At 40.1% G+C, this 16,808-nt stretch overlaps 1 protein-coding gene across 2 annotated transcripts in view; it reads left to right on the top strand.

The window, feature by feature from the left end:
* AGPAT4 (1-acylglycerol-3-phosphate O-acyltransferase 4) overlaps positions 1-16,808 on the top strand; it is a 77,288-nt gene that overhangs the window by 52,240 nt on the left and 8,240 nt on the right. For both annotated transcript variants that reach the window (XM_084512941.1, XM_084512942.1), the window contains 5 exons: positions 922-1,083; positions 3,156-3,309; positions 8,832-8,934; positions 9,846-9,921; positions 15,667-15,865. In XM_084512941.1, the coding sequence (XP_084369067.1) occupies positions 922-1,083; positions 3,156-3,309; positions 8,832-8,934; positions 9,846-9,921; positions 15,667-15,865 (694 nt within the window). The remainder of the gene's footprint in view (positions 1-921; positions 1,084-3,155; positions 3,310-8,831; positions 8,935-9,845; positions 9,922-15,666; positions 15,866-16,808) is intronic.

Genomic DNA, 16,808 nt, shown 5'->3' on the forward strand with positions numbered 1-16,808 from the left:
AACAGCTTATAATGATACCAGGGATGGAAACTGGACTGTAATTGCTCCATCTATCCTCTAGGAAAATGTCGCCATCTTTCAGGAATGCTGAAATGATTTTTGTGTATGCACATGCAGGCGTACCATTTTATTCACTAAATAGCAAAGTGAAATACAGCTTACCAAGGCACGGTGGCCTTCTGGAGTTAGATTTGAGATTTGAAACAAGTTAAATGCTTGAAAAGCCATAGACTTCTTATGGAGAGTCTGGACAAATCCATTCAGCATCTTTCACACCTGTGAGACAGATTCAGTACTTAGTTTATTCCAGAAGGATGCTCTGAAGAGAAGCTCACTAGTGTATTTTTGCCCTTCCATAAACAAGTCTGAACAGAAACAAAGTATTTTTATTGCTGCTGTTGTTTCTAGTGTTGTTTAAGATTGGTAAAGTATGTGTGAAACAGGTGCATGCATCAATATGCTGTTATGCAGCAAAGGCTCTGTGAATCTGTTTCTCATTCTGAATGGTTTTCTTGCCATGATGAGGTGTCCTGGCTTTGGGAACAGGCAGACTGCACTGCACAGGGTATGGTTAAGAATTTAATTTTATGTGGTTTGAGACTTTTGCATGGATTCCTCTGCATTTGAAGGAATTTGGCTAGTGTTTTGGGTTTCAGGGTTTGGGCAGGATTGGCATACGTACATACATACACAAATATATTTCATACCAAAAGTCTTCTGTCATGCAGATACTGGGATCAGATTTGACTATTGTGTCATGCAAGGATAACTTCTTTGTTTTGCTTTTATACCGGTTTTAAAACTGGGACAGGTCAGTAAGTGAATCAAGATGTAAATGTCTAACTTGGCATTGTGTCATGTCTGTACAAAACCCAGTAAGTGGTGTGATTCTGTCTTATTTCCTTTCACTCCGTCTTGCAGAGTTCCAAAGTGCTGGCGAAGAAGGAGCTCTCCTACATGCCTATCATTGGCTGGATGTGGTATTTCCTAGAGATAGTCTTCTGCAAGCGTAAGTGGGAGGAGGATCGGAAAACAGTCATGCAGAAGTTGCTGAACCTCCGGGACTACCCTGAAAACTTTTGGGTGAGTGATGACTAATGAGTGTTGTGGGAGGTGTTGTAGTGCTTGGGGGGATGAAGGCGTACGCAAGACGTGATAGTCACCAGGTTGCTCCTGAGCACCTGATTCATGAACCTCCTGGCAGCATCAGGGGAATATTATCTGAGAGCTGAATTCTCTCTGGAATTTCCTATGTAATTGTCTGCATTGTCTGTTTCCTAACTCTATAGTATGGAGCTCTGTGGATGTTACCTCGGAAATTCCTACACTGCGATTAACTCAGTAATCGTTGCAGTCCTCTAAATGTAGGAGTTGTAGAGGGGTAGATGCAGGTGTTCATGGTGGTGTAACAGATCCATGTGACAATATTGTTTTGAAACACATCAGCTGTTTTCTTCTCCTTGCATTTCCCTGTGATTTTGCCATTCCTGTGAAGGTGCTAGGTCAGACATGGCCCAGTAGAAGTGAAAGCTGCAGAGCAGTGTCTGGTCAGAGAAGTGGCCCATGTGGGTCATTGGCTATGTCATAGAGGAGTGGTGTCACCTTTCAGTAACAAGAACGTGTTATTTTTTGCACCACTATTTTTTTAAAGTGTTGAGTCTGTCCTAGTCTGAAAATGGAAAGCTTTTGAATCTTTTCCTTCCTCAGTAATCAGAAGAATCCTAGTTCTGATGGTGAGAGGGAAATGCTACTTTAAGCAGCCTCACAAGGGCCTACAGAACTGTTTGCTTAAGAGGTGGTTTCCTAGTGTAGGTGTACATGCTATATCTCTCCTTCTCTGAAACAGAACTTGGTTATTGTTGATTTCAGTGAGGCCTAAGCAATCAAAACTAAGCTCTGTTTGATTACTGCTTAAATGATTTCTAGGCAGGAGGCTGTCAGCAGATGAGTATTCTTAGTTTCTAATCCCACTTTCTCACAGGGATTTGCCAGTGCTCTGTGACTCTTACAAAATGTTGAATTCCTTTTTGTGAACATAGGCAGTTCAGTGCTAATTGGTAACCACAAATTACCACCATTCTTTATTTACTGCTGTGGAGTATTACTGCAGAGGAGCTATACATATATTGAGAGATCCAGTTGCAGGTGTACAGCTGGATTTATTCCAGTGTGGTGTTTTAATCTGCACTCATTTGTTGACATAATTTCAAAAGGTACAGCAGTAGTTAGAAAGTCAGAGCACTCTAGCTGGTTTAGGAGGATTTTCTTACCAGTTTCTGTATGTTTCATCTGACTGTTTAACACTATGCTCCTGGTATATGAGTAAAAATGCTCTGAGACGGGCTGGATCTGAAGCTGGCTACTTGGACAGTTTTCTTTAGGTTCTCTGTCTTTGTGGGCTAAATTCTTGTTGAGGGTTACTGAGACTTAGCGGATGTTATTTGGTACTGCTCTCTGATATGATAGTTTGCATTCAAGTCTGGCAGAAAGCAGCTGAGCAAGTGATAAATCTCCAAAGATCTGTGCTCTCCGCTGCCTGCCACTGGCAAAATTGTAATTGTTCATGTCAGAGCAGTTGTGCTGTGTAGCTCATAAGGGACTGAGACCTACTCTTGTCCTGCATCTCCAGCCCTACATTTGTTACCAGCTCAGTCTTTGGCATCAACGTTACAGCCTGCTGTTGCTTGTGGTTCTCATGTTATAGTGAAAGCAGGTGAGCCAACCACGCATTTCCTAGAAATGTGTTCAGTTCAGACACTTTTAGATACTGGAGCACCTCGGCATCAGTAAGAGGTTTGCAATAAGGAGAATGTTTTTTGAGTTTTCTATCTTTTCTTCAGAGATAGAGTGACTTATTCAGAGAAATCAAGTCATTCAGACTTCAGTAGAAGAGCAGATGTTAAAGCCCAAAGCCTAGACTTCAAACCACAGGATGGCAAGTTGCATGGGTGGGGGCAATTGAGAGTTTTTTGTTTGATATTTTTCATTTTTTAATTGTTCCAGGGTAATTAAATTACCAACATGTGTATGTGGCTATACCTGTCCTTGCTAGCAGTGTTCATTTGGGCCATACTAATGGGAATTAGAGAGGACTGTGGTCAGGCATATATAGAAAACCTGAGCTGCTTTCTAACCAAAATTCTCTCTTGTTTTAGTTCCTGATTCATTGTGAGGGTACAAGGTTCACAGAACAGAAGCACCAAATTAGCATGCAAGTGGCTGAAGCCAAAGGCCTGCCCAAGCTCAAATATCACCTACTGCCACGAACGAAAGGATTTGCTGTCACCGTGCAGTGTTTGAGAAATGTAGGTAAGGAAAGTCACAAGGAGCAATGCTAAATGGTTATTTCATGTAACTGCTGTCACTTTGCCTTGCTCTTCTTTTCCCCATAGTGTGTGTCCTAGCAGAAAAGCCCTGGAATCTTTTCTGAGCTTTCTTCTACTGGTCTGTCAAAATTAAAGGTTAGGTTTGACTAGCAAATTAATGGGCAGCTTGATTAATTTCTTATGTTTGCATCCTTTTCTGTTACTGTATTGGGGGATCCCGAGTTGCAGGTTTCCTACCTCTTCCCAAAGGATATTTTTTCTTAGTATTTACTGTACTACTAAGAAATCCTGTTCCCAGTGAAGCCAATACATCACTTTATTACTTCAGAGAATCTAAGGAAGTGTCTTAAATGTTTAGTTGTGGTAAATATAAATAACATGTTTTTATCAAAAAATACTCTGCTTTAAATTTCTCTGTAGATGCACTCTAGAGTTTCTTAGTAGCCTTTGCAGAGTAGAGGGCAGTAAACCATTTGTGAAGATATATGTAGGAGAAGTTTATAAATTAATTACAGAATATGTGTAATTTTTCCTTGTTAATGTTGTTCTGTACCCCTCACCCTCCTTCTGGTTACCTGAAATAGATTTACCAACTCTAGAGTGCCATCAGTAAGAGCATGGCACTCTAGGCCATTCCTTTAAAGTGATCTTCTTTGCCTAATAAAATCCAGCTAAGTCTTCTGCTCTGTACTTCATGAACAAAGGAAAGACAGTGCTAAGTAGCTGTAGCATTACACTTGGGGTTTGGTGGCTTTATGTTAGAAGGCTGATATATAAGAACGACAAAGTAGTTAGTGGTTTAGAAGAAAATGTTCTAGCATGACTGAAGTTAATGTCAAAACTCCTTTTTGTCTTTGAAGACATGTTTTCATCTGGCTTATCTGGGGTAGCTGCTGTAAAAAAAAAGCTTTGCAGTCAGCTGTCTTGCTGTCTGTCATGTCTCCTCTTTGTATCTTCTCACGAGTCAGATAGATGATATCAGTGTTGTAGCTTGTCAGGCATCAATGATTTCCCACCCCCCAAAATGGACGGCATAGCTTGGACCTCTTCTGACATGTGCAGAAGACGGCAGTTATGTGTAGCATCCAGAGCAGCTCCCTGAAGGGCACAGTTTAACCTTCCCTTTTGAGTAAGGGCGAATGTTTTGCTGAGGAGGAGGGGAGATGGACCTGAGGCACCGAGAAGATCTGAGTCAGAACTCTCTGACCTCCAATGCCCTGAGCTGGGAGCCAGGGACAAGTGATTTTTGTGGTGTTTTTTTCCTTGTCACTACTCAATGTAAAACAAACAAAACACAGTGTGACTGCAGACAAGGAGCTGATTTATGGGGAAGTATTTCAAAAGAAAACAATTCCAGGGATCTCAAGTGCCATTTATAGAAAAGGTTTGGGCATTCATGTGATAAACTACAGTAGCACTTCTTAGGATCCTAAATATTTTGTGTACTTTCAGGAAACTAAAAAGACTTAGATCCCTAAATTACCTACTTAAGAGAAGTGTTTGTTACTACCTCAAACCAGAGGCAGTCACTTGTTAAACCAAACGGGGTAAGGCTAATAACAAGGTAGTATTTCACTGTGAGGGTTCAAGAAGCACAGTCATAATTTTTCATAGGTAGTTGCTGCTGAAACTGTGTAACTTAAACCCAGCCAAGAGACCTCTGAGGGAAGCAGCTGATGATCCGAGATGAGAACTGCAAGTTCTGTGGGTATGCTGATTCTTAAAGGAATACATCTAATATTTTTAAAAATTGTTCTGATATTTTTATTGGTGATCATCTCTACCAGTTCTGTAGTAACAGACACAGTACCCAGGAACTTCATTTCTAGAGGTTGTGTGCTGTCTTAATAAAGTGCTGTTAGGTTGTAGTGTAGAATTTGCTACTTGTGCTTCTCGTGGAAGCAAATGAAAACATAGATCTGTTTCTAAAATACCTATCCATTACTCTCAGTGCAAACAAATGTCATAAATATTGTAAAAGTTGTATTTAACTGTTATTACTGTTGACTGCTTGTATATCAGACAGTGCCTTTCAGCTGTTTTTATTTAGTTAAGGCGTATATTAAAAAATATAACTCTTGAAGGATTGCAGATAATTCCAAGTTGTCAGCTTCTTCCAATTGTGCATGCATGGAAATTGCTGTCCTAGAGGGAACACAGAAGAACAAATTCCAGAGTGATGTTTTTGTGGAGGTTAATATGTCTGTGTATGGGGGTTTGATTGTTTTTGTTGATGGTTTCCCTTTCCCTTTCCCTTTCCCTCTCCCTTTCCCTTTCCCTTTCCCTCAAGAGCTGAATTTAAGTCCTGGATTTCTTCAGTGTTTAGTGGAGGTCCTAATCCTACCTGAGCAAGCTAGCAATTTTGAGCAGATAAATGATCTTTGGCCAGAGCAACGAAATGTTAAAAGATTGTGCCAGAACGGCTGTCATACTGGCAGTACGGTGAATTCCACCTTCTCTTCCCCATGCATCTCCTGAGTCTTCACTTCAGATCATGGTGTGCTAGTATGAAGCTGTATGGAGGCATACTCAGTGCTTGCAGGTTGATTTGTCGGAAGTTTGTGCAGGTATAGTCCACTGTGCCCACAAAATAATGGATGAAATTCAATTCAAGAGGCCAGTGAAAAAATAACAGTAAAACAAACAAACAAAAAAAAACTCTCAAAATGTGTAATTCAGAGACTTCTTAAGCATTAAGTAGATATTAAGAAAAGAAATCCCAATTTCTTAAGTATGTAGTTCTTTGTCAGAATTCTATACAGGGAACCAAAAGCAAAGGGTAGAGTTTATTTATGTGTGTAAGTTGTTTGTTGTTTTTTTGTTTGTTTGTTTTGTTTTTGTCAGAAAATAGTGATTTCAATGGAAAAATGCTTCTTTCACTTGTGAACTGTTCTAAGACTCTGCAAAGACTTCAGAATAATGAATTATCCTTGGTTTTTAATGAAAAAAAAAAAAAGATATTTTAAGATATTTTCTCTGATAAATATTATTTCATAATCAAATAAAAACTTCTGAAGAATTGCCTAAACTAGCCTGAGAACAGTTGGAAGGTTTTGAAGATACCATGAAGTTTTTTTTTGTCTTGATTTAAAATGTAAAGTTTCTGGACTCTTAAGCTTTTGGATGAGAAAATCATGAGCTGTCAAGTTCTAATTAAGCACAAATACATATATATTGTATGTACATGTATAGGCATAAAAATACCTAAAATATATAATATATACAAAATACGTGTTTAATGAAAACCAATGTCAGTATGTCACGCAGTGTACTAGTGCTGCTTTGGCTGTGGAAGCTTTCTGGTAAATTTTCATCCTGTGCAGCCTTTTTCTTTGACACATCCTCCATTGTTCTTTTCCTGCATTTTCAGAATAGAAAAGCTTAGGTCTTCAGTTACTTTATATCCAAATATAATAGGGGACTGTTTACTCCTGCATACGTTGTTATCTTGGATTTGACACTGCTTTGCCAGCAAAAGATTTCAGTGTGATACAAAAAAGAACTAGACTGAACATCAAACTACAGACCAGTTACAAACTGGAAAGGGATTTGTTTAGCTGGAGTGAAGGAAATCTCTGTGTATGGCCTATCGGCACAGAAGATTTTCCTGATCAACGCTGCACAAGTGTTTTCAGAAGAAGAGAATAATTTTCTAATGTGCCTGAACAAGAACCGAAGTCATCTCAAAATTGAAATGTAGGTGTCTCCTAAAAGACAAAAATAACAAGTGCTGGCCACATCATACTTTCCTTTATTGTTTTCATGTTGTCATTATTCTTTAATAGTTTGAGATTATTCTAAGCTAACAAATTTACCTTGTACAGACCAAATTAAGCTCTTGTCTTCCCTCAATTACATTGGATCAGTAAATTAGAGTGGATTAGTAAAATCCTTATTCACTAAGAAGCTTTAAAATGGAGGTAGGTAATTTATTCAAAAAAATAAATTCTCATTTTTATTGTACAATGAAGGTAATGTGCTGGAAGCAGGTTTTGGCTTATGATTTGTAGTTTTGAGCTTGAGCTAAAATCCAAACTGTAGTAGAAAAAAATAGACTTAATAGTGAGGGATACAGTCTGTGTGCAGTGACACAGTTCTGTCCTCTATTTTCAGGATTTCTTTGCAGCACCAAATCTGGGCTGTTCTGTTCTAGGCTATGAATTCTGCTTTGCAGTAACAAACTCTTTGGGGGAATTTCTGCTGGGCTGAATGTTGTGACCAAGCCATATCAATCTCACACTGATAAACTTGAAAAATAAACCCAAATCTGTTCTGTGTAATAGAATGCTTCCTTATGGGGGTCAAAACCTCTCACAATAAAAATCCACTGAAGTGTTCATTATTGCAAAACTCTGGAGCAGAAAATCTGAAATACAGCAAGCTGTGGGTGAGGTGCTTTAGTCAATTTTGTTATTGTTGCTGCTATTGATCTTAGAATTCATACCATGAGGCACAATCAGTTTCAGTGCCACGAAAATTAATTGCTCTCTGGTAATTTCCTACCATATCAGAAACAGTTTCTTTACAGATACGTTCGAATAACAGATTGGTTTCAGTTATAAGGGACCTTTAACATCATCTAGTTCCAGCGCCCCTGCCATAGACATGTTGGGACTATGAAGCAATCAAAAATGTTTATTTAGCTCCTTGTTCAAAGAATCTCTTACTTCTGAAACCCTTTTTCTGATTTAAAACAATGAGCACTTTTTTCTGTAGAAACTGTTTGTTGACGTTGTCTAACTAGGAACAACCTTTGCTTGCAAATGCTTTTACTCTTACTGTGCAGTCCTGAACTGACAGTGTTCTCTCCGGGCTGAAAGCTTGGTTGCAGTTTAGTTGTGTGGAACTTAGATGTTGTATTCATCACAGCTGCATGTCTTCGTAACGGTAGCCCAGCTCACACAGGTGATGGTCTGTTACTCTGTCTCTGCCTTTGCACTATAGCAAATGCCTCAGCTATCCAGGAATGGGCACGAAGGGGAGGTTGTTTCAAACCCTGATTCATGGTTGGGTTAAGCCTTCTGGCTGTAGGATAGGTCTCAGACAAAGTTTACCCATTCTCAGTTAAACTATGTATTGTTTGTTGCTTGTGTAGGTGGTTATCTGCCTCCTTATTTAAGCAATCTTCTGCAGGGGGACTGAGTCCCCACTCAGTTGTCTCATTCAGTGAGTTGTGAAAGCTAACAGTTTTGGGCTTCTGGGATTTCCTATGGTATATAAACTGTCGATATGTTCCCAACATTCAGCATCTGTTGCGGAAGGAGACCTGGGTGGAGAGTAAACTCATCCATTCTACTGGTGTAAGTCCTGAAAGGGTCACTGGATATTTGCCTTCTAATAACCTGTATGTTGAATATACCTTGTCATCTTTACCTTGTTGATAGCTCAGACTGTGGTGCTATTGCTGATGACTCCATATGTAAATATGCTCCTTGTTTGAGAGAGAATGATTGATCTTCCATTCTATTACTACTTCAGTCACATAACCTGTTTTTCTGCTTGTAGTTTCAGCAGTCTATGATTCTACCCTCAATTTCAGAAATAATGAGAATCCGACATTGCTGGGCGTTCTAAATGGAAAGAAGTATCACGCAGATTTATATGTAAGGCAAGTAATCCATATTTTAATTCCTTTCTGGCATACAGGAGTGTGTACTTGCAGTCACACTTGCACAAATAAGGAAATATTTTCAAGGAGGCAATGGATGTAGCAAGTCTCTACCAACCTGCCTTTACAGTACTCTCGATGAGAAACTCATACGAGTTGAGCAGGGTTTCATAAAATTCTGTAACTATAAATACTTGAAGATCTTGTGGAGCTCTACAGATTTTGTTGTTGTTTTTTATTGATCTGTGCGTGTCAGCTCAATCACAACAGTGGAGCCTCCTTTTTAATTCACCTGGCCTCAGTGACCAAACATCTGTGAAGTGTTCAGATGGGGTTCCTTGACTCCTGGCTCTGGCACGGTGATTTGTACCGAGGTGGAAGCCAGGCACAGGACTTTATTTTTACCTCCCCTTTTCTGTCTGTTTTCAAAGTATTTTATTGAGAACTTAAATCAGAAATATTACCTGAGAAATTCTAATGTGCTGTGTCCTAGTTATGAGAATACTTAGTTGTTTTTTTCTCTGATGCCTAGCTGATTAAACACAGCCCCGAGCTCCGTATGTGAGGTAGGAAATCAGTTCTTTCAAAATTTTTCTTTAGAAATAGAAAATTGCAAACCTTCGGCTAGAAAGTGGTTCTAGTGGGCTCTAAATAGAATGTGTTACTGTTTCAGAAATCTAAATCTTGAGTCTCAGCTGCATATGAAAGCTGAAGGTAGATCTAGAAGCAAACTGTACTTTGGTGATCTGGGAGCTGTTACCACAGATTATTAAATAAATAAACAAAAGAGCGGTGGGGGGAGTACAGTGAATCTCCTGTCAGATGGATGATCTGTCTCTGTAATGCAAATGCTGTTCCTCAGAGCAGAACTATTTAATATTCTTCAATTTCTCTTTGTTTACCATTGGCAGGCGGATTCCATTAGAGGAAGTCCCAGAAGATGAACAGGAGTGTTCTAATTGGCTCCACAAACTCTACCAAGAAAAGGTTAGTTTTTTGTCCAGACAAAACTCATGAGCCAATGGTGCTCGGTTATTTATACTCCTTGTAGACCTTTACAGTGTGCCTGTGAAGTGGTTGCGCTTTGGGGTTTTGTGGTTTTTGTTTTTCGGAACAAGTGCTCTGTTTCTCCAGATGCAAAGTGGTCTTGCATTGTCAGTCATGGTTACCTTTATTTGTACTTAAAGAGCAACAGGTAAAAAAAATAGGCAAGCCTCAGTGAGAGAGCAGTTTTAAAGTGTTCTTCAGAAAGTTGTGTAAATTTACAAAATACGCAACTGCCTGTTTGGTAGTAGAACCTTCTTCCCGTTAGAGTCACCTCCTAAATCAAGAATTAATTCTTGGGCTAAATGAGGTATATTTTGATTTAGTGCATTAAAACTTGTGTCCCTTGTTTTAGCCTGTCTCTTTTACCAAGGCAAATATCCAACATTAACAGGACAAGCTGATAAATTACTTTCACATTGTGTGCACAAAGGGCGTGCGTTCAAGATTCCTAATTACAGAACACAGGGGCAGAATAAGGACAACTTGTAGACGGAGTGTGCTTGTAGAAGGGTGATGTTTTTTTTTCCAACTACTTGCATATGCATCCTTCAGATTTTCAGAATCTGTTTCTTGTGGGTTTTGTTTTTATGGAGAGAGAATGGTTGGGGATGTGCTCCTTGCATACACAAAGCACTCCCATTTCAGTCAGTGGGAGTCATAGGTGTACAAAGGCATGGTGATCTAAATTAGGTTATTTAGATTGGGATACAGCAATGTTTAAGATTCAGAAATAATGGCCTATAGCTATCATTTCTAAATTAGCCCATAGCTAAGTTCTGTTTTCCTCTCACTAGTGCAGCGAAATCTGTTATGTGGTTTGTTGTACTCAACCCAGAACACCACATTAGCATGTCTGTACAGTCTACACTCTAGTCTTTCTCAGCTCCAAACCATGACTGCTTCTGGTTTAATTCAGTGCCTCTGATCCTCCCTCCTTGTAAGTTGTGCTGCTGGCATCTAATGCAGGCACTACCTCTGGCGCACTTCTGCAGAGTGGCATTGTGGTACCGACATGCCCGTGCTCTCTCCACAGGAAGATAAATGCAAACGGTCCTTTTGGTGAACGTTGCAAAAGTCCATTTCCTGGTACTATGCCTTTATTTCTAACCCTGTTCCGTGTTGCTAAGATAATGTTTAGACATTTGCAGGACAAGTACATAAATTAAATGAGTGTGTGGTGATTGTTTTCCTGAATCCTATATTACATCCTTTGCAGTAATTCACTTAGTTTTCTGTTATTCTCTCTTTGGCAAACACTCAGTTATTTCTCTTGCAAACAGTGTGAGCATCTATCCTGCTTTCTTTTAACAGCTTAGCTTGCTGTTAGTTTCCCATTTAAGTACAGGAGGAAGGCAAGTTTGTTCAGTTTTCATTTCCATTAAAAGCTTTTTGGTATTGTGGGATTTTTTATTTTTTTCCTTTCTTTTCTTTCCTCTTTTTTTCCCTTTTCCCTTTCTTCTTTTTTCTCCTTTTGTTCTTTTGTTCTTTTCTACTTTTCTTTCTTCTTTTTTCTTTTCTATTTTTTTTTTTGTTTTTTTTTTTGTTTGGAAGATGACATGTTGCTCTTTCTTGAGCTGTTTTATGTTATTTCAATGCAGTCATTCCTGGTTTACACAAGCCCATATCTCTGTAAAATCAGACTGTTTAGGAGAATATAGAGCAGGGATAAGTTGATAAAGAGTTCTAAAATAATGAAAGTTCATGTGCAGAGTAAAAATTCAATTTCTGTTTCACCTTTCTGCCATATTTCTTTTAGATAATTACCTCTTAGGTGGTATGACAAGCAACATTGCTGTCTGAGTATTGCTTCTAAAAGTGAATCCTGTATCTCTTCCAAAAGTAAATTTTGTTTCAGGCTTATGTCTCCAGAGTCAGTAAATATTTATGATGAAAAGTAACAAAGTTATATTAAAAGGACAGTAATTCATTGCAGGATATGCACTCATCAGCTGCTTTGTCTATTTCGGTTGTAGCACTCCACTTTCTGTTTCAAAATAAGACAAGGTATGCACGCTACTGAAAAACAGGTTCCCTGTTTTATCTTGCATCATGGTTGCATGTGCTGTTGCTTGTTCTCAGCAATATTCATAATTTTCGCAATACCCTCTCGAGCCTTACGAGGCAGGGAGAGAGCATGCAGCATCTCTTGGTTGATTCAGGGCAGCCTGAGCTTTTTCTGTACTGTGCACTGGCTGCCAGCTCTGGGACACCTTCACAGATGAATCGTGCGCTCTTTGCAGAGTTGTGTGGCAGACATTGGCCTCGTGAACTGCCTCTCCTTATGCAGGTGTGCTCAGAGGCATTCATCAGCTGTGAGGCTCCAAGAGCTACCAGTAATTGCTGCCCTGTCTTTTTTGCAAGGCCATGGTAATAAAAGGGGTGGGCAGATGCAGGGTTTTTCTGCAAGCCGTGAATCAAACAGCTCTAGCTAAATGTGAAAAATGCAGTCCTGAAGGGTCCTGGTCTCCCCAAAGCATGACAGTGTATATTTGCTTTTAGCATCTGAGTGTGGGGTCGAGTTAATGGTAAGCTCCTCCATCCTTCCCTTTCTTACTTAGCAGGGCTGAATTAGGCTCTAGGAGCATAATTTAGTGTATGGGACATGCCATAGGTGCTGAGGTCAAGGCTGGAGTGCTGGGCACTCATGATCATCAGGAACACAAAGTTGTTTGAATGAGTAATGAGATCTGCTGTTAATGGACATCAAGGGATGTGACCTTTCTAAATTATCTTTAATAGAGGAGTCAGAGTCTTTGAGAAAAGCTTGTGTTGTCTATTTTTACCCCATTGCCTGGTCTCAGTTACGTGTTCCTCAATGAGATGCTGCTGTCTGGAAATCTGGCTTGTTCATGTTCTTGCTACTTATCACCGCGTTTCCTGGTTTAGCCCCTGCTGCGGATGCAATGCAGAAGGCCTTTCCAGATGAGCAGTGGCACCCTGCTATTACAAACCAAGGGCTGTTCTTCTTCCTGTTCCAGGCTTATGTGGGCACCATGTCCTTGCGTTTCTCTTCTTCCTTACCTGGGGTGATTTTTTTCCTTTCAGAGGTGGCCAGCACTGGATCAGTTAATGCCAAGTCCTGACAGAAGTGCAACTTGGGCTGCCAATTGCCTTTTCCTTTTAAACTGCCGCTGCTAGAAAGACGACATGGAACAGATGGGGCATGTTATTGCCCAGTCTGAAAAAATACTGTACAACAGTCACAACTCTGTTAGTCCTTGCTTGTTGTTTGTTTTTTTTTTTGTTTTGTTTTTTTCTTTCCACCTCTTCACAGCCTCAGCTCCTGAAATAGAAGTTCTGCTTGAGCATCTTAATTTCCATTAAAAAGAAAGTGAGTTTCTGATTCTTTTCGCTTGTAAGAGAAGGATGGAAAACAGGGCATGAAAATATATGCCAGAATGCCCCAGGGACTTAGCAAAGGATAACTGAAGAGGGAAAGTGTGCAGCACTCCAGTGTTTGGGAACAAAGAATATATTTTTGGATACTCATTCTTTGTGAGTTTCTTCATGAAAGAGCAGTGGCATCCCTCTGCAGTCAGATCTTCCTGGTGGGAGCAGGAGGGAAGACTCCAGTTAGATTCGCACAAGAGGATGGATGTTCCCTGGTTTCCTGCCACTGCATTACTCACCCCTGTGCCTGAAGTAACTCAGATTTGGTGGGGTTGTTAGGGGCAGTGTGCTTCCACATCTAAAAATGATACTTGAGTGGGTGAAACCTACTACAAACAGAAAACAAGCTCTGCATGCAGAGAATGAAAAGAGCTTCTTTTGGGGGAGGTGGTTGAGGGAAATGTTGATGTGCATCATAGGTTTAAATACTGACTTGAGCTGTCTATGGGTACTGTAGGCACCCTCTAAAAGCTTAGAAGACAGATCAACCCACGAATCTCTTCTGGGAGGAATATGTATGCTTCTAAGGGCAAGGAATGGCAATTGAATTGAGGAGCTGTTCCCCATAATGGTGTAAAATGTGTAGCAGAGGTGAAGACAGTGACATCCTTTTGCCCATTATTTATTTCTTCCATCTGTCTCAAACCTCTTGGTGAGATGTGGTCAGCGGTTTTTCTGACCCTTTTGCTGCGCAGAGCCAGCAAGGGGAAAAATACTGTGCTTGTTTTAAGCCTGTCTGTTTAGCTTCTGTAGCAATAGGCCTCCTAATGGTGGTACCAGTAATAGACAGAAATTCTTAATATTTTTCTGGGAGATGCTGGTATTTAGGAACCTAACTGTATATAGGAGAATTCAGTTTACTGATGGTTAGTTACTTAGCTCTGTGCTAAACCAGTCATAAACCAAAATTCTCAAGGCACTGTAAAGAAAACTTCATACATTGTGTAATTTGCTGAAGATAGCAAATTAATTGGCCATAATGATCCCAGGACAATCTAGTTCACATGAGCAAAACAGTCATAATTTTTCTAATCTCACTAAAGAGAGAGCAATTCTTTAATTACTGTGTAATCTCTTAAAAGTTAAATGCTCCCTTTGAATTAGATAAAATGGTAGCAGCCTGTAATTGCTCAAATTGCCATTAAATAATTAAAGAATTGTCCGTGTTAGCTGGAGTGTAAGTAAATGTAAAATCATAGCATAGTAGAACTAATCTCCTTGTGGTTGATGAGGACAATCTTGGCTTTGCCAGAATTTCGGAAGCCGTCATGAAGCATTCCTTTCTTTGAAGAAATTCAGCCCTTAGTTCTGACTCAACTGAGGTTCCTTTTTATGTCAGTTTAATTCTGACTCCGTTAATTAACCAGTTTTATGTGCTAATCAGGTTAATAATCTTTGTTTTGGAACCAGAAGGAAGGCGTTTTTCCCCACCAGCCTGACACCTTGGGTTGATCACATTGTTAAAGGCAATACTGTTCACCCATGTAAACTTCGGAGCAAGGTACTGAACTCTAAGCCTTCTGTGCTTTAAAAAACAAAACGAAAGAAAAAACAAACTTCTTCTCCCCCCCTCTCCCCACAAACCCACAAAGCAAACAAAAAACCACCCCACCGTCATCCTCTTATTCCACTGAACAAGAGAAGCCTTTGAACAAAAATAGTGGGAGACTCTTTAAACTAATTGTGTGCTCAGGGGTTAGCCACCCTTTCTTCCATAGGCTGCATGGGAGGGAACAAGGTAAGCAAGACTACATCTGTGGGACAAAGTGGACAGGAGGGTGGAGGTGTTCTTTGGAGTATATAGCACAAGATGGTGTCTGTTCACCTTTTCTGATAGGGCTGTGGATGCTGTTTTAGAGCAGTGCTTGGAGAAAACATTAGGGAGCAGAGGATTTCTTACTGCAGAAGTAGCCCAAACGCTTGCTGGCTTACCAGCACTATTTGTCTGAAGGCTGTGGCTCTTGCAGGAGGTGCAACAGTGATATCTACATTACTGCAAGAGTGTGCATCCCCTCACCCATTGGGTGAGGTTATTATGGGTTTGTTAAACACTCCAGGCATGCCATTTTTCAGGCTTCTTTGTGCAGGAGAAAGAAAGGATGCACACATCAATGTAAGCTCTCTTTTTTTTGAGTATGTGCTCATTGACTTCAAAGAACAAGCTTTCCAGCCATGACTCGGTCTTTGATCTTCCCTCAGGGTTACAAGCATGTAGGAGGAGAAACATCAAAGTTAGGAATGGCTAGTTTCATTGGCAGATGGGAATTTAATTGTTGCCCTCCTTTGTTCTACCAGGATGCATTCCAGGAAGAGTACTACCGAACAGGAACCTACCCGGCAGTCCCTATAGTGCCACCCCGACGACCATGGACGCTTTTGAACTGGCTTTTCTGGGCCTTATTGCTGCTATATCCTTTATTCAAGCTGCTCATCAACATGGTCAACAGTGGATCATCACTGACACTGGCTAGCTTTGCATTTGTCATTGTAATGGGTAAGTTTTCTCCAACAGAAAGTTCACTTGAAGGATAACTGTTTGACTTGACTTACTGAGCCTTACTAAATACAACTTCTGTGATGGGAGTATATGACATATGAACTCAGCTGGCCACCTGATACCCACTTGAGCCTGGAACAGGTGAGGTAGTGGTAGTTGTGAGTAGTTGTGAGCTGTCCTGGTTTGTGTTTGAAGTGGTTAAGTTATTTAAAAGGAGGAAGGGAAATGAAATAAGGAGTTGGCCAAAAGGAGATCTTGGATGGTATCATTTGTGGAAGGAGGAACCAGGCTAGTTTTTCAGACTAAATCATATTTGTTGTCTGTACTTCTTGGCATATTGACTGCAGGTCGTTTGAACAGGTGTCCATCCAGAATAATCCACACATTTATAAAGCAAGTATCTCATGTGGCTGCACCGTCTCATGTATGGCTTCATCACCTTAATATCTGAGTATATTACAAGTATCCTTAAAGAAAGAAATTAAACTTCACAAAAGTGGACAGACGAGTTATGACATGTCTGCAAATGCAACTGGCGATAGCACTTGAGACCTTATAGTCTACCTTTGGAAGAAATATTGGTGTAGTCTGTTTTGGTACGGGGCTGTGGAGCCGTGGTCTAATGAGACACTGAAGCTCAGCTGTTGCAACATTTTTTAATTCATTGTCATTCATCCAAATCTTTCAGCATTTTCTTCTTAATTTAGCTTCTCCACTCAGTGGACTGGTTGTTCATATGCCCTTCCAAGGTGCCTTATGCCTTGCATACTCTCTACAGGGAGCCTCAGTGCATAATTCAGGGTTTTGGATTTTAATTTCAAGGCTAGATGCTTTAATGTTTGGTATTGTCACATGTGATGTTTCTAGATTTAGTTCTTATAGTCCAGCACAGTCGAGTGACCACCCCACTCCCCAAAGTCATCTAGTATCGTCTTAACAT

The sequence above is a fragment of the Aythya ferina genome (assembly GCF_964211825.1).
Source record: "Aythya ferina genome assembly, chromosome: 3".
Taxonomy (NCBI): domain Eukaryota; kingdom Metazoa; phylum Chordata; class Aves; order Anseriformes; family Anatidae; genus Aythya; species Aythya ferina.